Here is a 21,779-nt window from a genome sequence, read left to right on the forward strand (position 1 = left end):
CATAGCATCACTTTCTGCATCATCATCGACAACCTCAAGCAGATGTTCATAGTAATCGGCCTTGGATTCAGCATCATCGTCTGTCTTTTCACCTAAAAAATATAACATCGCATACGGAATTATTTGTTTTCGGAATAGGGTGCCTTGTTCAAAAATCAGCCTTTTGTTTCGCCACCGAAGCTTGGCTTAAGATTCCACTCTGTGGAACTTCAGTGGGACTGAAGAAATTGAAGGACAATTCATTTGATATCATTCTTGTTGCTGTTCTTGGGAGTGTCCCGACTTCTGTACTTTGGTTTTGTTCCAATTGTTACATTTTTGCTCTTCCTCCAGTCGATTGTGCAGCCTGTGTAGCCGATGATTTGTGGTTCAGCAAAGAACGATTTCAGCAGCCGTGAGTCCAACTGATACACTTTAGTGATCAGATCATCTCATTCGTGAAATACTCATTGGGCCCGAATGTAAACTCCAGATTGAAGCTCCACGGCTTTCCATTCTCTATCCATTTAACATTCACATCTCGCAGATGCTTTAATACGGGTTCATCATGTTCTTGTATCATGCCATTGAGTCTATGCACGTTCCTCAAGACTGTTAGCCAGAATTGTGGAATGCTCACCAGCAGTTCTGTCCCTTTGACTGGTTTGTCATCCTCCACTACGGATTCTTCTAAATCCTCATTCACCATAAAATGTCTTACAACACCAGGTTAAAGTCCAACAGGTTTGTTTTGAATCACTAGCTTTCGGAGCACTGATCCTTCCTCAGGTGAATCCCCCGAGGAAGGAGCAGTGCTCTGAAACCTAGTGATTCAAAATAAACATGTTGGACTTTAACCTGGTGTTGTAAGACTTCTTACTGTGCTCACCCCAGTCCAACGCCGGCATCTCCACATCATGGCACTCATACAGCATGCACACCATAATGCCTTGCAGTGACTCACTGTGCTCAGGTGACCAGCTATCTTCTGGGATAAATAGCCACTCGACAAGATTCAAGGATTCACATGATTGTAACCCAAGTACTGAGTCTCCATCCATGTGTACAATGTGAACAGGTATTGTGTGCTTCATGCCTGCCACTGAGAGCATTAGTTTGCAAATATTGAAGGTCTCCAGAGTTCTCGATCATCAGCTCTGGCTGATCAGCAAAGTCCCGCTGCACGTTTAGCTTTTGCAAAGCAGGTCTATTCACGAGGTTGGCCACCGCTTTACGGTCAAAATCACAATGAATGAAAGCATCAGTGAGCATTACCTTCGATTTTAGTACAAATGTGAATGTTTCAATTTTGCTTTCATCTTTGTTTTTCAGAATTTTCTGGTTTCTCACTGCACTGAGATTGATGAAAAACTGTTCTTCCGTGTTCATTTACCGCATGAACCACTCGTGCATGGTCCATGGTGGAACGTGCAAAACATTGTTTTGCGAAGTGCCCAATATGGCCGCACCTGGAACAAACTTCTTCCAAAGGCCAGACATTGCCGTGGGGCATGGCGAGTGGTACATTTTTAGCACAAGATGGCGGCTCCTGTCGGCTGCTTAAAATGGCCGCCCACACCGAGACCGCGTTACTTCATGACGTCCGTCAGAGCACTAATGGTGCTGGCTTCTCCTTTCACGTTGGTGACAAAATCTGTTGAGCAGAGTGCACCTATTCTTTGTGCAGCAATCTTGCTCACATGGCAAATCTTCACTGCCTTTTCTAGCACCAAATCAACTTCCCACAATAATATCGCCGGAAGCTTATCATCAAGAAAACCAAAGACAATTTGGTTGCGGATTAATGAAGATTTCAGGTCACTGAAGTTGCATGACTGGGCCTTCAGCCTCAAGTCCGTGACAAAACTGTCAAATGTTTCGCCAGGTCTCTGGGTACGCATACGGAACATATAGCGCTCAAGCTTTTTATTCTTCATAGGGGAACAATGCTTAACAAAGTGCTTCATCACTTCAGCAAATTTCTTGTGATCTATCCCATTATCAAACACAAAGGAGTTATAGTTCGAGCGCTTGTGAACCTGTTACCGTTAGCAACAATGCAATTCACCTTTCATCAGGCTGGGCCTGTAGGCACACGACCGCAACATAAAGTTCAAACTGCTGTTTGAACAGCCGCCAGTTCTCACCTACGTTACTGGATATCTGAAGCTGGTCAGTCCATCCATCTCGAGCTTCAGCATTTTTTCACGCATTGGATCGCTTCAGATTGCAGTTCACCAGGCCGATCTTCAAGCCGAATGCCTAACGTTAGTATCACTGCCATTGCTATTTTAAAATCCTCAACACTCATGGTACCCTGTTGTGTTTGGTGCTTTGTACTTCACGAAGGAACTCACCAAACACTTCAACTTGTCCAAGCCAGAATCTTTTATCGTATCTCGTGTGGTAAGATAGCAATCTGATACAGAGCACATCATCGTGGGAGTCTGCTAACTACTCCTCTGGAACTTGCACCTAGCACTGACCATTCACATGTATGTCTTATTACCCTGTCAATCTTCTTCTGAAGATGGCCGGATGTGTCTCCCTTTATATCGGAGTCACAGGTCACATGACCGTAGTCCAGAGACGCATGGGGTGTCTGTATCGCCACCTGCTGGTTGGAGGTTTCACACCTTCCAACTATGATATAGTCCATAGGCATATCACCACACATTCCCTCCCCCATCAACCCCCCCACCGAACCTTCACTTCACACTGCCCCCCCCCCCCCCCCTCACCTTCACTTCACACTGCCACCCCCCCACCCCCCCACACCACTGTGAACGACGCGTGTGGCTAACGATGCCCTCGGTGTGTGACCTCAGGAAAAGCTCTCCCATTAGCACCCGGAGAGGGCCCAGACAAGCAGTGGTGTGCCAGACCCAAGATGACAGCCGTTGTCCCACTCTCCACCAGCACAGATACACACACCTTGGTGGGAAATGTTAGTGGTCAGGCCTCTGGGGCACAATCTGGTGAGCATTACTCTGCTGATGTACATCAGACGGAGGCAGGAACCCCCAGGCGAGACAGCAGTCGGAGGGCTGTTGAATTCCAGGACCAAGCTGGGTCCCAGTCTGATGCTGAGCCTGTGGAACAGGGTTACCCAGAGCTGATAGGGACGATAGGGAGCAGCCGGGACATTCAAAGGGAGATGCAGCATCACTCCAGCAGTTCCATAGTCACTTGGAGGGCTCCTAGAGGCTACGGGCGCAAGAGATGTTACCGGCAATGCGTGGCATTGAGGCCAACATTGCTCGGGTGGTGACCGCAGTGGAGAGCCTGGTGCACGACATCGGCACTATTAGTGAAGGTGTCCAAGGTGTTGCGCAGTCAGTGATGGCCAAGGCTGAGGTATTGGCAGAATGTCTAGCTCGCTGGGGGTTTCACCCAGTACGAGGCTGGCCTTGATGAGGTTCTGCGGGTCATGTCCCGCTCTCATATGGGAATGGTCAAGGCGCTCCAGAGCTTGTCAGAGTCGCAGGTGGGCATTGCCGAGGCGCTGCAGAGCATGTCAGTCTCAGAGGAACGTTGCCGAGGGTGTTGACACGATGGTGCGGACAACGGTGAACCGCCAGGAGCCAGATGATGGAGGGGCAGCTGGGGCTCGAACCAGCTGCCCCTCCATCCCAAGCTGAACCCCAGGGCCCTATGGGCACCAATCAGGAGGAGGGAGCGCTCAGTGCCAACCCGGACCCGTCTCGCGGAGTGGGGATAGTTGCCACCAGCTCCCCTGGGTTCCACCTCTCTGATGAGGCCGCTTCTCACAGCCAGCACACGAGACAGGCGGCACGGCTGTGCATGTGCCACCAACAAGTGCGCCGAGGCCCTCTGGCCTCAGAGCCCCCAGAGGACGCCAGCCAGAGGGATGAGGTAAGCAGCTGGCTGCCTCCACCTCTGATGTCCATCCTGAGGAGACACCTGGGTGTAGTGGTAGAGCTAGGAAGGCCAAGCACATAGATGCTCACTGAGGCACCGGGGGAGGGGGTGGGGGTTGGCATTATCGGGAGAGTGGGGAATTGTATTACACATTAAACACTCTTGTGCACAACCATTATGACGCCTCTTATCACTTCCTTCCGCAATGCGGGCTGACCTCCAAACCCTTGGCCCATCTCTCCAGGCATCCCCCCCCCCCCCCCATGGCACTCATCCACCCTCCGCCCGTGGACATGTTCTCGGAGCTGTGTCCCATCCCCTGGGTGATTGGATGTTGGCTGCTGCGTGTGTGGTGTTGCATCCCGCAGTGTTCCGGCACAGCGTCCAGGCATAACGGTCTGATTAGGATGCTGGGCAATAACTCCCACATGCTACATGGCCCGGCCACCCACGGGAATCCACTTGGGTTGTGTGAAGTGCTCACTTCACCATGACTGCCAATTCCCTAGAGGCTATTGCCTTCAGCCACGCAACCAGAGGTCAGTCGTTGGGGGAATGGATGGTCAGTGGGGCAGGGACAAGGGTTGCCCTCGGAACGGGTACACATGATCCAGGGGATGGCATGGTTGTGCCATGAGTGGTTGCGCCCCCACCACCTACCCCCCACCCTCTCATGGCGGCCCACCCCTTCGGAGGCTCCCCCACCCCCAGCCGAGGATCCCCCACCCCACGCCGAGCACAAGAGCAGCAAGCCCAGCACCACTGGGCTCTTTGCCTGTGACAAAGATGGCTCCTCACCTCCTTGGTTCCCCACAGCAGCTCCTCCGCCCAGTTCACGTTTTTCAAAAGGAGTACTAATCAGCACCAGTGTGAGCACTTGTTGAGGAGGCCGCTGAATGACAGGAGGCCGTTGGATATGGGGTCACTCTCGTTATTTGTATGGAAACAGAACTTTAGTGGTGATAATTGCTTTCTCGCTATGGCAAGATCCTGATTGTGTGTACGGGAGCAGGCCGTATCACAAACTGTTTGCCGCCTGGCAGGGTTCCCGTTTTTGGCCTCTCCCGCTATTTATCGGCCTTGTTTCGTTTGAGCGAGAGCGTAACGATCCTGGAGAATCGCATCCTTGGTCTCATCTGCAAAGTTACTGAACCTACCCCCTGCATAGTCATTTATATAAATGACAAACAATAGGGGATCCAGCACAGATTCCTGTGGCACACCACTGGACACTGTCTTCCAGTCGAGCCAGCACCTCCCCCAACCCCATCCAGAGCAGTACGCCGCCCCATTCACACAAAAAGAGAAAAGATAATTATACAGCCCTAGCCAGAAGGGGGCCCTAGCCCAGAAGAACTATCTAGACACCAATCAAGTGGGTGTGCTGGGAAGGAGGGCCAGCTCCTGTCTCCCCGACACCTGGAGGCCCCCACCCGCTTTACCGGACCAGACAAGGATGAGGACCAGCACAATCCTCAGCCAGATGAAGGGAGAAGAAAGAAACCTCAAGAGAGGGGGCACCCAAACCAACTCACGGCAACCACCATCACACAAAGGAAAAGCAGGGCCACCCTCCTCCCTAATTATCAGCCACAAATACTGATCCCAATTCAGCCTGCTCTAATAAAAACAAGATGTTCTAATGGTTCCAGAGAGGCCCAAATTAGGAGAAAAGATCAATTTAACCTGAAATAGTCAGAAGAAACCCAGTCCTCTCCAGGATAATAAAAAGTCAGCCTGGGCAGTTGAAGGATAAAGACATGAATTTTAAAATTTAATTCTAAAATTAAAAAGAAAGCCAAAACGGATTAGTTGAAGCAGAGGCAAAGGTTGAAGCAGGATCAACGAGCATGCTTTAGACTCGCGCAAGGATTCCCACGATCGAAGCACGAGACACCATTACTTCCACCAGGCCATCTCACCAATGCTCAGGCGATCCACAGCCTAGACCCCGACAGGTGGGGGGTGAGGGGCGGGGAATAACCCGACCACATCCAGCCCCTCACAACAAGCATCAAGAACGGGACAACCCAGTACCAGTGATCGGTGAGGCAAACTGAACCCTGGTCTCAAAGACAGTGTACATTGTACTCTATCGAATTTGATGCACCCAGCCTCGAAATCAAGATTACTGAAACATAGCAACCAATTTTCAAACTCAATTAGTAACTTGGGTTCCACCTCTTGCCAAGAACCGGGCCCAGGGAAATACCCTGCAGAGCCCCCTTCTCCCGAACCCGTCAGGATGGATGACAAGCCATGCAGCAAGACCTCGACAATACGGAGGCAAGTCCTCATTAGGGAAAGTGCTCTCTCAAGCGCAAGAACCTCCTCGCCCGCCTCCATAAATGTACCCCACAACTCATTGAAGTGAGTCCTGACAAATTCCAATGCAGGGCCGAGACTTTCAGCCAAGAAAACATCTTCGTTGGTAGCCATCATCCGATGAAACTTACAGAATACTGAGAGGCCTAGATAGAGTGAACATGGAGAGGATATTTCCACTAGTTGGAGAATCTAGAAGCCGAGGGCAGAGACTCAGACTGAAGGACGATAAAGCCGAGATGAGGAGGAATTACGTCAGCTAGAGGGTGGCGAATCTGTGAAATTCATTGCCGCAGATGGTTGTGGAGCCAAGCCACCGAATGTCTATAAGACAGAGATAGATAGGTTCTTGATTATAAGGGGGATCGGGCTATGGTGAGAAGGTAGGAGAATGTGGATGAGAAACATATCAGCCATGATTGAATGGTGGAGCAGACGCGATGGGCTGAATAGCCCAATTCTACTCCTATGTCTTATGGTCTTATGGACACAGCAACGCCAAGGCGAGGACCCACTCAACAGCAACTACGCCACTGAAGGGCAGCACGGTGGCATAGTGGTTCGCACTGCTGCCTCACGGCGCCAAGGTCCCAGGTTCGATCCCGGCTCTGGGTCACTGACGGTGTGGAGTTTGCACATTGTCCCCGTGTTTGCGTGGGTTTCGCCCCCACAACCCAAATATGTGCAGGGTAGCTGGATTGGCCACGCTAAATTGCCCCTTAATTGGATAAAATGAATTGGGCACTCTAAATTCATAAAAGAAAAAAAAAAAACGATGCCACTGCAAACTGGGCCCCACCCCAGCCCCCACAAGTATTTTAGCATTTAATCTTGGCTCTTTCTCGCAAAGGCAACGACCCACAAACAGTGCCGAAATGTGCACCAGTACGAAAAGCAGGATTAAAACATGAGCAGAGCCGGAGCTCGCGACAACACAGCCGTCACCTCTCTCCCCTCCCCCACTGCAATGACATCACGTGACCCTATTCAATTCCCTTTTGAAAACCATAATTGAACCAGCCTCCACCACCCTCTCAGGCAGGACATTCCAGATACTAACCACTTGTTGCATAAAAAGGCTCTCTCATGTGACCTTTGATTGTTTTGCCAACCTTAAATCTGTGTCCTCTTGGCTCGTGACACCTCCTGTTTTTCCTCATCTACCCTTTACAACAGGCAGACAGAAACACAGTAAATCTTGAAGCCGTCACTCATTGTCCTTGCTGAGCGGTATGATGGAGTTACACTTTGCCAGGTTTTAGCTGCACCAAGTGAGTGCACACAAATCCTGGGCATACTCGAACTCAACAAATATTTTCTGAAGCCAAAGAGCACTTCGGGTTCAGCATCTGCTTCGAGCTATTCGGCGGAATTGATCCAGTGAGTCCAGGGTTGACCCACCAGTGCTTCAAACCGAGTTCTCTCCTCCCAACAGTTGAAAGAGGGGGAGCTTGGAACCCCAAATATGACATCTATGCCCCAATTGGGGGTTGTAACTCCCAGTTTGGGAACCCCTGGCCGAGATCCTTCATGATTTTGAACACCTCTATCAAATCTCCTCTCAACCTTCTCTTCTTGGAGATCAGCCCCAGCTTCCCCAATGTATGCTCATAACTGAAGTCGCTCATCCATGGAAACATTCTTCCAAATCTTTTCTGTCCCCTCTCTAAAGCCTTCATAGCCTTCCAAAAGTACAGTGTCTAGAATTGGGCACAATACTCTAGTTGAGACCGAACCAATGCTTTATTTTTTTTTAAAAATTCAGAATACCCAATTCAATTTTTTCCCCAATTAAGGGGTAATTTAATGTGGCCAATTCACCTACCCTGCACATCTTTTTGGGTTGTGGAGGCGAGACCCACGCAGACATGGGGAGAACAAACCAGTGTTTTCTCAAGGTTAATCAGAACTTCCTTATTTTTATACTCCTATGCCTCCATTTACAAAGTTTGGGATCCTTCATGCTATTTTAACAATCTTTTCAAATGATTTGTGCACCTACACCTGCAAGTCTCTCTGTTGCTGTACCTCCTTTAGAAATTTACTCTATTGCTTATATTGTCACTCCTCATTCATCCTCAACGTATCACGTTACATTTCTCTGCATTAAATTTTATCTGCCATAAGTCCTCTTGTTTATATCATCTCGAAGTCGATCATTATCCACCATAGAGCTCACAATAATTCCAAATTTCATCTCATCAGCAAATTTTGAAATTGTGCTCTGTACATCCAGATTGTGTACCAATACTCGGGAATACCACTGTATCACTTACTCCAGTCTGAAAACCATCCGTTTACCATTTACTGTCACTCTCCAACTTTATAAAAAAAAAAAAAAAATTTAGAATACCCAATTCATTTTTTCCAATTAAGGGGTAATTTAGCATGGCCAATTCGCCTAGCTTGCACATTTTTGGGTTGTGGGGGCGAAACCCATGCAAACCCACACAGGGGGAGAATGTGCAAATCCACACAGACAGTGACCCAGAGCCGGGATCGAACCTGGGACCTCGGCGCTGTGAGGCCACAGTGCTAACCCACTGCACCACCGTGCTGCCACACTCTACAACTTTTTATCCACTGTCCCTTTTATTCCTGACTTTGAGGACAAACCTGTTATGTAGGATTTTATCAAATACCTTCTGGAAGTCCATGTACACTACATCAACTGCATTACCATTATCAACCCTCTGTTATCTCAAGTTAATTAAACACAATTAATATTTAATCGTATGGTATCTAGCACAAAGCTATGAGATAAATGCTGAATTTTATAGCTAGTAGGCAAGATAACTTTAAAAATACAGCTAACTAACTAAATACCAAAGCTTGTTAAATATTTTCTCTATTCAAGAAATGTAGTATGTATCTGTAAAATGTAATATCCAAGCTCTGATTCACAGTGCAATGGTATTTTGTTCAGGTTAATTACATGGTTAAGTGATGGTATCCTCACTGCGTCTGGGCACTAACTTATTCAATTGACACCTGTCATCGAGACATTTTAGATAATTGTTCAGAAATGAAACAGCCTAAATCTTTCAAGTCGTTAAGGTGAACTAAAGAATAAAAATTAAAGGATTACTTCCTGAGGCAGTGCATTCCATGTAACTCATGTTACATTGAGCCGATAGCACAGAAACACTGACCAGTCTACGCTTGTATTTACTCAACATGATAACCAAGTTTAAAAAATGCTGATCTCACTTTTGGCTCTTTTGCCAATTACCTTGAATCTGATTAGAAACCCTGCCGCGGTGGCAGAGGGAGAGCCGAGGCCGCGGGAACAGGGCGAGCAGAGGCTGCGGGGGCAGAGGCAGTGGAGACAGCTCAAATGCGAAGAGTGGGCTGGCCATCTGATTCAGATGTTAAGATTTGGAAAAGCAAATACAGAATAAAATCTAAACATCTGTAGAAGCCAGGTATTTCTAATACAACTAGTATAGGTAAAAGATAGCTGTTTAAGCATAAATATTAAGCCCCAGTTTTAAATACCCATTTTAAATTCACTTATAACCTCAGGTCATCTCTGAACATACAGGGACACAAAAACATAATTCCATCAGAGATTAAAACAGCACAGTTGCAAGACAGATTGACACTATACTTGTGCTGTCAGATCAAGGCAACGCCACAGTAATATGAAGGCACCATTGTTCACAATGCAGACAATAGCTAAGTCAGCAAAAGACCAGTTTTTGCTGGTAAAGATAAAGCAGAATATCGCATTCCATAACATGCACAAGTATTCAGACATAAAACAATTAAAACTAAATGTTGTACATTGAAGATGCTTGCCGTCAAATCAAATGTGTTTGAGTCTAACCCAAACCAATTAGGATCACATTGGGGTGTGATTAGATGACTAAGAAAGTTTTGCCCCACCATTTTAGTGTGTGTGTGTGTTTTTGTGTGTTTTTGGTGTTTTAGTTTAGTTGGAGTTTAGTTTTAGATTAGTTTTTGTTTTGTTGGTTTGAAGCTGAAGATTATCTCTCTCTCTCTCTTTTTTTCATATTTCATTTTCAGACTTTTGACTTTTTAAAAGTTATTATCGCGCTGTCTGCCTAAGCAAGAAGATAATGTCTGTGATTCTTTGAAAGCTTCAAATTGTCTACAAATTGCCTTTTAAATTACTTTCAAATTGTAATCAATAGAAGACAAATAAAACAATTCCTATTGGCACCTGAGAAGTTTTAACTTAAATTTCTACTGAGTTCCAGTAATCGCAAAGTGCTGCTGATAACCGAATGGTTATCCTTTAAATCCTTTAATCCTTTAAATTCCTTCAATTTGGCGTAGTCGGACAGGATTTTGAATACTATGAATCCTTCAACTTGGCGTAGTCGTGCTGGAGGGGAGCAGTGCTGATTCGACCTTCGGAGGAGGCCCAGGCGACGACGGAAAACTTCGAAGATAATCGGAGGAGGCCCGGAATATTCGGGAAGCTTCGGAGATAATCGGAGGAGGCCCGGAAGACAGTCGGAACCCACGGCTAGACTAGGGTAAGAAATATCTTTTTCACCTATTAAAAGTCTTAAAGCCGCATCAATCGGTGCTTCGACCCCTGAAAAGAACATTTTTATGGACTGTGTTAAATCAATCAGGTGCCAGTCGTTGAGACTAACATAGACGTGGCTGAAAGATTAATCACGGCAGTCAGCGATCAAGGGAAATTTATGGCTGATCCAAATCAAAGTGTAGATTCAGAGCCGAAAATTTCTCCCCACTACATCCAAGGGGGGGCGCTAGAATACCAGATGTTTCTGTTGAAGATATGTTGGCGGATTTTAGATCTTTCATTCGTAGACAATGTGACCTATGTGAAACCTCAAAAAGAATTGAATCAAAGTATGATATCCCCAGAGGACAGTGGTCCTTCGATAATATGAAGAGAGCATGGGTAAAATGCACACGATTACATGGTGCAGAACGTGTAAAATGGTCCCTGGTAATTATGGGACAGATACGCAGTCAGCAAGAGATCATTATTAAAAATAAAAGTGATAATGAGTATAGGTCCACTAATGACCAACTAATTGCAGTTGTTGAAGAATTGCAAGATGCAAAATCCAAACTTGAGCATTATGATGAAATTAAAACAGAATTGTGAGATGTAAAACCCAAACTTGAGCATTATGATGAAATTAGAACAGATTTGCAAAACAAAACTTCTGAACTCCAGCAGTTATCTTTTCAAATAGCAGAATTCCAAAATCAAGTTTTTGAAGTGGAGTCAAAATACCAACAGTTGCAATTAAAAACAGAGCGAATTGAACTTGAAAATTGCAAGTTAATCGAAGAAAGATGTGTTTTAGAAAGAGATATAAACGTCACTGAACACTGCAAATTTTCAGTCTTTCTGTGCAGAAATTTGAACAAACAGCACAAACTCAGAAAGCAGCCCAAGCACCCCACCTAGTGGCACAATCGGCAATGGCACAGCCGAGATCAGGTGTCAAGAATAAATCAGTTCCTTTGTTGGATGAATCAGACGAAGATAGTGTTCCTACAATGCAAAATACTAAATTAATTCGACTAGCCCCTTTAAAACGCAAACGGTTAGAGCTGGAAGCAAAAAAATAGAAGATGGGTGAAACTATCACTAGAAACATATATTTTTTTTAAAATTTTATTCGACATTTTCACATTTTCCTTCATAAATTTACATCCCACCCACAAACAGTAAATGGTAACAAATACAAAATTAATCCCCTTAACAATACCAATGATCCCATCCTCCCACCACCCGAAACAACAGCCCACCTGTCAATATATGCATCCAATAAACCAACCCTTCCACGGTGGAAACAGAAAACAAAGGAGAAAAAGAAAAAGGAGTCCGGGACCGCCCATGGTCACCATTGACCTATAGAGACAACTCCCCCTCCCCCCCCTACACTCAACGCCATCCAGCCTCTGAAAGAGTACCGTACATGATACCCAAGAGTTGTACACCCCACCCCCCCCCCTCCCCCTCCCCAAGTCTCCAGCTCCTCCCGTCCACTGCCTCTTGTAAAACTCCTCCTCCCAACCTCGGTTCCTTCCCCCTAACTTTCCACCCCGGCTAGACCACTCGGACCCTGTTCTGCCAGGCTCCGATGGCCGCAGCCCCTCCCCCCCACCTCATTCCCGTTCATTGGCCGACTTAAACCGGCCAGCGTGGAGGCCCCCGCCCGGGTCCCACTCCCCCTTGCCCGGCCCTAGGAAAGCCCAGATCCCCTTTTAGCACACACACCCCGCATATCCACCTACACCCCAAAGAGCTCTCATTTTGAGTGAAAGTCCCATCCCTTCCCTTGTCCAAATATATACAACATTGGCTCCTTCAGCCCTTACACCCGCACGCAGTGAAACAAAAAAGAAAAAAATAGTCATGAGGTTACATCGGCACATGACCATTTCTCAATTTGTCAGTTCTGCCACAGTCCTTCTGCCTTCGCAAACTCCTCCGCTGCTTCCGCCATTCCAAAATAAAAGTCCCTGAGCTTATAAGTCACCCTCAGCTTCGCTGGATATACAATGCCGCATTGCACCTTGCTAATGTACAGTGCTCTCTTCACCCGGTTGAAGGCAGCCTGCCTCCTTGCCAGCTCCACCGTAAAGACCTGGTATACATGTATACCAGCTCCAGCCCACTGCACCACCCGCTTCTGCTTGGCCCAGCTCAGGACCTTCTCCTTCACACTGTACCTACGGAAGCACAGAGTCACTGCCCTTGGCGGCTCACTCGCCTTTGGTACAGGCCTCCACGACCGATGAGCCCGATCCAGTTCATATCGGGAGTGATCCTCCCCCAATAGTTTTGCCAGCATCGCGGCAAAATACTCAGTCGGCTTCGGTCCTTCAACTCCTTCGGGCAGCCCCACAATCCTCAAATTCTGTCGCCTGGATCTGATTTCCAGGTCTTCCATTTTTCCTCGCAGATCCTTGTTAATGTCCATCACCTTCCGCATCTCCTTCCCCATCGAGGCAAGTTGATCACCGTGCTGCAATAACATCTCCTCCACTTCCTTCAGCGCCTCCCCTTGCTCTCGCACCTCCGCCACTGCGCTCGCCACTGCCGTCATCACCGGGGAAATCGCCTCCTCCACCAGCGCACTCAAAACCTCCCTCATCTCCTTCCTCACCGTCTCCATGCATTTCGCAAACTGCCTTTCGAATTCCGCAGCCATCACCATAGTTATTCCTTCAGCCGTAAGCACTGCGGCCTCCCCTAATACTCCAACCTCCATTTTCTTTACTGACCCCGCGGTGACCTTTCCACTCCCCGACAGACTTTCAGCCGCTTTTTTCACGGCCGTTTTTTTGCTGGTCTTCGACATTCCCCTCCTCTGTGCTGTCTCCCGACTTTTACTGCCTTCGCTGGCCCTAGGACCGGGCGTTAACCCCCGACAATGCCGTTCCCGAATGGGAGCCCTCCAACGCGCAGCTGCCTCCCCCACTAGAAACATATTTGACCACCAATGGATTCATGAACCAACAGATCCTTCAAAAATTGACGAATGGTCCAAAGATCTTCCACACCCTAAAAGAGGTGGTATGACCACATGGGATGGAATTCACAGATTACAAGCTTTTGAGGGCCACGAAGAATCCAGCACGAGTTTTAAGGATACAAAGTAATAACATTTATTTACAATAATACAGCAGCAGCAACTTCCCTTGCTGCACACTCCTTCCTGCTGGTTCCTAAACTGGCCAGCTTTATTTATACTAGGAGTTTACTAATGGTTTCTCCGCCCCCCTCATTGGGGAAGCTCATACTCCCACAGGATTGTGGGATTGTCATTAGTCCCCAGCCAATGGTAAGTAGGCAGGTTATAACACAAGCTATTTACAGTCTCCACCCATTTGATGGAGTACAAATTCTGACTATCATGCTAGGTACTCGTGTAATTTCAACCCTTAGAAATGAAGTAGAAGTTGCACTTGGAGACGATTTGCAAAATTTAGAAGCTGGTTGGCTAGCAGTCAAGAATTGCCGATTAAAATTTTGTCCCCCCGAGGACCAATTGGTCTAAGATCACATCTTGCATTCAAAAAAATAATGGAGATATTCAGGATTTTGAGGAAAGAGTTTTTCATACTTGGATGGAATATTCAGGGATGTCACTCGACCAGAAAAATGACACATGGGATGCAAGCACTTTAAGTCCATTAAAAACAGCTTTTATAGCTGGTGTTAAACCTGAAGTTTCTGCTGCCTTGAATTTGGTTTTACCAGCTTGGGCCACAGCTGGCACATACCGAGACATAGTTGACCGACGCATTCAGATAGATTGTGGTTTGCACAATCAGGCAATTTTTAACACTGCAGCTGCTCAAATGCAGCCTATTGCTCAAATCCAGCCCATGTTACCTGCTGCTTCAGCGGTGGCTGTTGCAGCACCTGCAGGAATATCAGCAGTAACTACAATTTCACCACCAGTGCCAGGGCAAACACGTACCCTTGCGCCATTAAAATCATGTAAGAAAATACCACAATGTCTTTTCTGTGGTAGAGTAGGACACTGGATGGCAAAATGCTATCATAAACAACGGATGGATTCGAGAGATGATAATGAAGGAGACAATGTTTACTACAATACATTTCCACCTCGTGGTCAACCATGTAACTCGTACCAACAAGACACACCCAGTACGGCTTCTGGTCAGTACCACTGGCTAAGCAACTACAACCATGGTTTACTTTTATAGTTAATCAGCAACAGTATCACAATAGCCCAACTGTTTACCACATGGCTCTCCAGAATCATCTCAGGCAACTGCCTGTTCGGCCTTCCACCATTATCCAGTATGAAGATGATGTTCTAATAACCTCCATCAATAAAGATGATCATGACAAAGACTTACGGGTGGTCTTGAACCACCTCAGTGCTAATAGTCACAAAGCTAGCTTTGCCAAAGCACAAATTGCCCAGAAAGAAGATGTTTACTTGGGACAGAAAATTTCCAAAGGAAAAAGGGAATTTACTCAGAACAGAACGGCTTCCATCAAAGCAGCTAAAGAAACCTCAATGTATCGCCAAAAAGTTGCCAAGAACTGTCAACTTAAGAAAACTGTCATTATTATGAATGTTGCTTTATTAATTTAAAGAAATTAACATATCTTGTCAGCTGTGTTTCCTTTCACAGAAACGACAAATTCATCTACAGAAAACCAAGATACAGCGCAAGATTGGTTCAGTTATATATTCAATGTTATTGTGTTTGATATTTTAAAATAAATGTTTAGAATTAGCTTGGAAATTACAACTTCAGAAAAGTAACTCTGATTAAAAGCAAATCTATAATCCAAAAGAACAGATCGTTCTAAGAGACTTGATAACGGGAATTTGGCAACAATCCAACTTTTACTCCCAGTCCATTTGAGTGGCAAATATAAAAAATGTTTAGAAGATGCGAATGACATCATTTTAAGTTACACGCCCCTTATTGTCTCTGCAAGAAAATTAACCCTTTCAACAAGCTTTTGTGTATAATCCAGAAGATGTCAAAGACTTGACAATTCACATCCAATACAAAGTTTCATTATTGTTCATTTATTAATACATTATTATTAATAATTTATTAATAAATTACATAATCAATTTTGATAATCATTTTACCATTTATTACTAGATCATATCTTCAACTTTTTATTGTATAATCATTGTATTTGTATACATGAAATTATTATTATTAACTGTTTATTGCTGAATTATGTAATCATGATACCAATTTTCAATCAGTATATCAATGTTAAGATCTGTAAAATGTTAACCGTAATACTCATTTTCAGTTTTTTGACTGGCTTTGTAAATGTTGTACCAGGTTCACATCCAAAAATCTATTAACTTATGGAAATCTGCAGGCTATCCACTAAATACCTTTTCAGGATGGCACCAACTTAAATATAACCTTGACAAAAACCTCAACATCTTAACCTCCCAACTAATATTAAACAAGGATCAATTTGCCTCATCAGTAAGAACCCTAAAGGGATACAAATGAGTAATAGTGTTTGTACTAATTATGTAGATGTTAACACAGCTTATAAATGTACAAACGATCGCTTACAAAGAGTTCTGTGGTCCTCAAGGATAACAGGCATACCTAACCTCAAAAATAATAAAACATTCAAAGACCGATGGTTCTTAGAATATATTTACTTGTATTCTGTTTATAATGGAACTTATTTTATTTGTGATAATAAAGCATATCCCTGGCTCCCAAGATCCTGGTCAGGATCTTGCTATTTAGGATACATTGTACCGGCCATTCGTCATGGGACTAATCTCCCTCATGTTTCAGAAGCAGCTGCTCGAAGAAATAAATGTTCCATTACCTTAAAAGATGCAATTTATGCTAGAATGATTCCTTTCTATTGGGAAATGAGGATGGAGAATGAATTAAATAAAATAACAACCATCATACAAAACGTAGCCGATTACAGTGCCACTGCCCTAGATAAAATTTCTGACAAAATGCGAGCAATTCGAACCGTAGTATTACAAAATCGAATGGCACTTGACTATGTGCTAGCTGAAAAAGGTGGCACCTGCGCCCTGATTGGTGCAGAATGTTGCACTTTCATTCCCGATAACTCTAAAGAAGTTAAAGATTTGGCATTACATATCCAAAAAGAAATCAAAAAACTTGATCCACCCCAATTTCTCTCTCTCTGGGATAAAATTTGTGGGTGGCTTGGACACACTGGAATGGCCACAATAAGAATAATCCTATTCTCCTGTGTAGCTGTATTCATCATTTACATAATATACAATGTGCTAAGTGCATCAAAGAACTATTCGCTAAACGCAGGGAACCAACTATCAGAATGATTCAAACTAACCCAACTGCACCCCCAATTGATGAATTTGAGCTGAAATATTATTGTTGAAATGTTACTGATCAAACAACTATTTGACTGTATTATTAACATACTGTATAATTTATTAATACTGAATTAGTAGTATCAAATTTGATTAATTTATTAATTATAATAATTATTTTGAAATGCCTGTTGCAATGCTAAGTGTCCATTCTATTGTTTAAAACTGCAATGACAACATGAATAAGTTATTCTTTGTGCTTTTACCTATCCTATCGCATTAATGATGTATTTTATCTTATTCTGATATATCTCACTTAATCTTTCGATTTATCAAAGGACCGACTGTAGAAGCCAGGTATTTCTAATACAACTAGTATAGGTAAAAGATTGCTGTTTAAGCATAAATATTAAGCTCCAGTTTTAAATACCCATTTTAAATTCACTTATAACCTCAGGTCATCTCTGAACATACAGAGACACAAAAACAGCATAATTCCATCATAGATTAAAACAGCACAGTTGCAAGACAGATTGACACTATACTTGTGCTGTCAGATCAAGGCAACGCCACAGTAATATGAAGGCACCATTGTTAACAATGCAGATAATAGCTAAGTCAGCAGAAGACCAGTTTTTGCTGGTAAAGATAAAGCAGAATATCGCATTCCATAACATGCACAAGTATTCAGACATGAAACAATTAAAAATAATGTTGCACATTGAAGATGGACGGCTTGCCGTCAAATCAAATGTGTTTGAGTCTAACCCAAACCAATTAGGATTATATTGGGGTGTGATTAGATGACTTAAGACAGATATGAAAGGGTATAACTAAAGAAGTTTTGCCCCACCATTTTAGTGTGTGTGTGTTTTAGTGTGTTTTTGGTGTTTAGTTTTAGATTAGTTTTTGTTTTGTTGATGTGAAGCTGAAGATTATCTCTCTCTCTCTCTTTTTTTCATATTTCATTTTCAGACTTTTGACTTTTTAAAAGATATTGTCGAGCTGTCTGCCTAAGCAAGAGGATAATGGGTGGGATTCTCCCCTACCCAGCAGGGCGGGGGGGGTTCCGGCGTAATGGAGTGGCGGGAACCACTCCGGCGTCGGGCCGCCCCAAAGGTGCGAAAGTCTCCGCACATTTAGGGGCCAAGCCCTCACCTTGAGGGGCTAGGCCCGCGCCGGAGTGGTTTGCGCTCCACCGACTGGCGAGAACGGCCTTTGGCGCCACGCCAGACGGGGCCGAAAGGTCTTCGCCGGGCGACGCAGATCGGCGCATGCGCGTGAGCGTCAGCGGCTGCTGACGTCATCCCCTCGCATGCGCAGGCGAGGGGGTCTCTTCCGCCTCTGCCATAGTGAAGACCATGGCGAAGGCGGAAGAAAAAGAGTGCCCCCACGGCACAGGCCCGCCCGCGGATCGGTGGGCCCCGATCGCGTGCCAGGCCACCGTGGGGGCACCCCCCTGGGCCAGATCGCCCCCCGCCCCCCAGAGGACCCCGGAGCCTGCCCTCGCCGCCTTGTCCCGCCGTTCAAAAGGTGGTTTAATCCACGCTGGCGGGACAGGCATTCCAGCAGCAGGACTTCGGCCCGTCGCGGGCCGGAGAATCGGCCGGGTGGGCCCGCCGACCGGCGGGGTGCGATTCCCGCCCCCTCCGAATCTCTGGTGGCGGAGACTTTAGGACACGGCGGGGGCGGGATTCACCCCAGCCCCCGGCGATTCTCCGTCCCGGCGTGGGGTCGGAGAATCCCGCCCTATGTCTGTGATTCTTTGAAAGCTTCAAATTGTGTACAAATTGCCTTTTAAATGACTTTCAAATTGTAATCAATAGAAGACAAATAAAACAATTCCTATTGGCACCCGAGAAGTTTTAACTTCAATTTCTACTGAGTTCCAGTAATCGCAAAGTGCTGCTGGTAACCGAATGGTAGAAATCCTTTAAATTCCTTCACCTTGGCGTAGTCGGACAGGATTTTGAATACTAAAAATCCTTCAACGTCTAATTAGATATTTTGATAAGGCCAAGTGAAGCTGCTGAAAGAATTTTTTTTAATTATAAATTTAGAGAACCCAATTATTTTTTCCAATTAAGGGGCAATTTAGCATTACCAATCCGCCTACCCTGCACATCTTTATGTGTTGAGGGTGCGAGACCCCCGCAGACACAGGGAGAATGTGCAAACTTCACACGGATGGTGACCTGGGGCTGGGATTGAACCCAGGTCCTCAGCGCCATGAGGCAGCAGTGCTAACCACTGTGCCACCCATCTGCTGAAGGAATACAAGGTTTCAAAGACTTAAGGACTTTTAATGAATTGCAGCAAGAAAGAAAATGGAAATAAATATCTAAGCCTGGAATTAATGCATGAATAATTAACATGTGTCTGAAATTACTCCCCATCATTGGAAAAACGCTAGAATCCATTATTAAGAAGGTAGTAATAAGCCACTTAGAAAATCATAATACATTTAGGCAGTCAGTGTGGTTTTGTGAAAGAGAAATCAGGTTTAACAAATTTGGGTTCTTTTAAGGATGTAACAAGTAGGGTGGGTAAAGATTTAGCGTATTTGGAGTTCCAAAAGGCATTTATCAGGTGCCACATAAAAGGTTACTCCAGAAGATGACATGGTACTGGAGATGATATATTAGCATGGATAGAGGATCAGTTAGCTAACAGGAAACAGAGTGGTGGGTGCCTTAACTAATTCCAATCTACGTTAATAACTTGGATGAAGGGACGGACTGTATTGTAGCCAGATTTGCTGACAATACAAGGCTAGGTAGAAAACCATGTTGTGAGAATACAAAAAGTCTCCGAAGGGACATAAATAGCTTAAGTGAGTGAGGAAAAATTTAGCAGATGGAATACAATGTGAGAAAATGTGACATTATCCACTTTGGCAAGGAGAATAGAAAAGCAAAATATTATTTAAATGGAGACTGGTACAGAGGAATAAGGGTGGCCCTGTACATCAAGCTCATGCAGGTACAGCAAGAAAATCAAGCAGTTGGGATGTTGGCCTTTTTTCCCGGGGTGAGGTGAAGTGATGCAAGTAGAGTCTAAAAACAAGGAAGTTTTGCTACACCTATATAGGACATTGGTGAAACCACACCTGGAGTCCGGTGTACAATTCTATTCTTCTTACCTGAGGAAGCATATACTTGCTTTGGAAGCAGTTCAGAGAAGGCTCACAAGGTTGCTTTCTGAGGTGAAAGGGTTGTTTGATGAGGAAAGGTTGAGCAGGTTGGGCTTATTATCATTGGCATGTGGAGGAATCGGAAGTGACCTTATGAAACATATAAGATTCTGAGGGGACTTGATAGGATAGATACATAGATGATGTTTCCTCTTGCAGTGGAATCTGGAATTAGGAGACACAATTTAAACATAAGGAATCTTCCGTTTCCCGTTTATGAGAGAGACAAAGAGCAGTTTCTTCTCTCAGAGGGCTGTTAGTCTTTGGAATTCTCTTCCACAGGGAGCAGTGGAGGCTGGGTCACTGAATATATTCAAGGTGGAGTAATAAAGCTCTTTAACTGACAAGGGAGTCAGGGTTTCAGGGACAGGCAGGAAAGTGAAAGGATGGCCATAATCAGACCAACCATGATCTTCATGAATGGCAGAGCGGACTCCACAGGCCAAATAGGTGCTTCTCCTCCTATTTCTTATGATCATAATGTAACATTTGACAACCAATTTCGATTTAAAAAAATCTACTCCCAAACATCTGAAGCACGCTAAATTTCCACACTTATAAATACTTGAAAATGATGAACAAATCATGCAATATTCAGGATCAGAGCTTAAATGTACGAAGCAGTTCTTGAGGAACTGAAGTTTACAATGAGCAGCAATGGCAAATTAACCATTTTGAAATATTTGGTTTTGGGCACAAATATATTTGGGTATTTGTTTTAGATTATCAGCAAAAATGCTACCTTTAACAGCATCTTCTACTGGAAGTCCCACAAAGGCTGCAAGATCATCGGCACTAATTGAGGTGTATGCTTGAGAAACAAGACCAAAGGCACGTCGTCTTGTAGCATCTTAAAAATAAAATTAATAGAACAGCTGTGAGACTTGGAAATTGGCTGCAAACCTACACTGCTTACCTTTCAGCAACAGCCATTTTAAAAAATCTTAGAAATGTGATACACCAAATTAATGTCAGGTAAATGTCATAACACAACCTAGCCACTCACGCGGAAAATGCTTGGGAAAGCTGTGATAGGAGCGACACACTCTTTTGTGCCTATTCCACAGTAGGAGGAACATATCATTTAACAATAGCTTCATGATGAGTATATTTGCCACACAAGAATGTGAGCAAATATCAACATATCTCCTTTAAAAACAAAAGTGACTTTTACAATACTACTTCCATAAAGTGCAAGTACACAAGTGGTTTCCAGGTATCAAACTAAAACTTTGGTACCTTTGTTATTTACTCAATAAAACATTATAAGGTGGCTCTTTAGATAGGACATATTGATTAAATCTTGATGTGGAATAAGAGTTTGCTGAATATGGCTGATTGTTAAAAAAGTTATGGAGTTGAGCTTTTCCTGTGAACAAAGCCTTTATGTTGGAATCAACTGGAATAAAACTAACACCAGTTACAATTCTTCAGCACTACAAATTGAATCATTCCTTCAAATGGACTGGGGTTTTAAAGGAGGAAACATTGTTAACTCGGATAAGCTATGCAAATGGTTAAAATCAAATCTGTTTTTGTTTAGGGGGCCCCATACCAGCTGAGGCAGCTGAATGGTAAACCTC

The 21,779-nt window shown here is 44.7% G+C and overlaps 1 protein-coding gene across 2 annotated transcripts in view; it reads right to left on the bottom strand.

The window, feature by feature from the left end:
• cops8 (COP9 signalosome subunit 8) overlaps positions 1-21,779 on the bottom strand; it is a 55,611-nt gene that overhangs the window by 7,072 nt on the left and 26,760 nt on the right. For both annotated transcript variants that reach the window (XM_072480587.1, XM_072480578.1), the window contains exon 5: positions 20,939-21,046. In XM_072480587.1, coding sequence (XP_072336688.1) covers positions 20,939-21,046 — 108 coding nt within the window. The remainder of the gene's footprint in view (positions 1-20,938; positions 21,047-21,779) is intronic.

Source organism: Scyliorhinus torazame, chromosome 2 (genome assembly GCF_047496885.1).
Source record: "Scyliorhinus torazame isolate Kashiwa2021f chromosome 2, sScyTor2.1, whole genome shotgun sequence".
Classification (NCBI taxonomy): domain Eukaryota; kingdom Metazoa; phylum Chordata; class Chondrichthyes; order Carcharhiniformes; family Scyliorhinidae; genus Scyliorhinus; species Scyliorhinus torazame.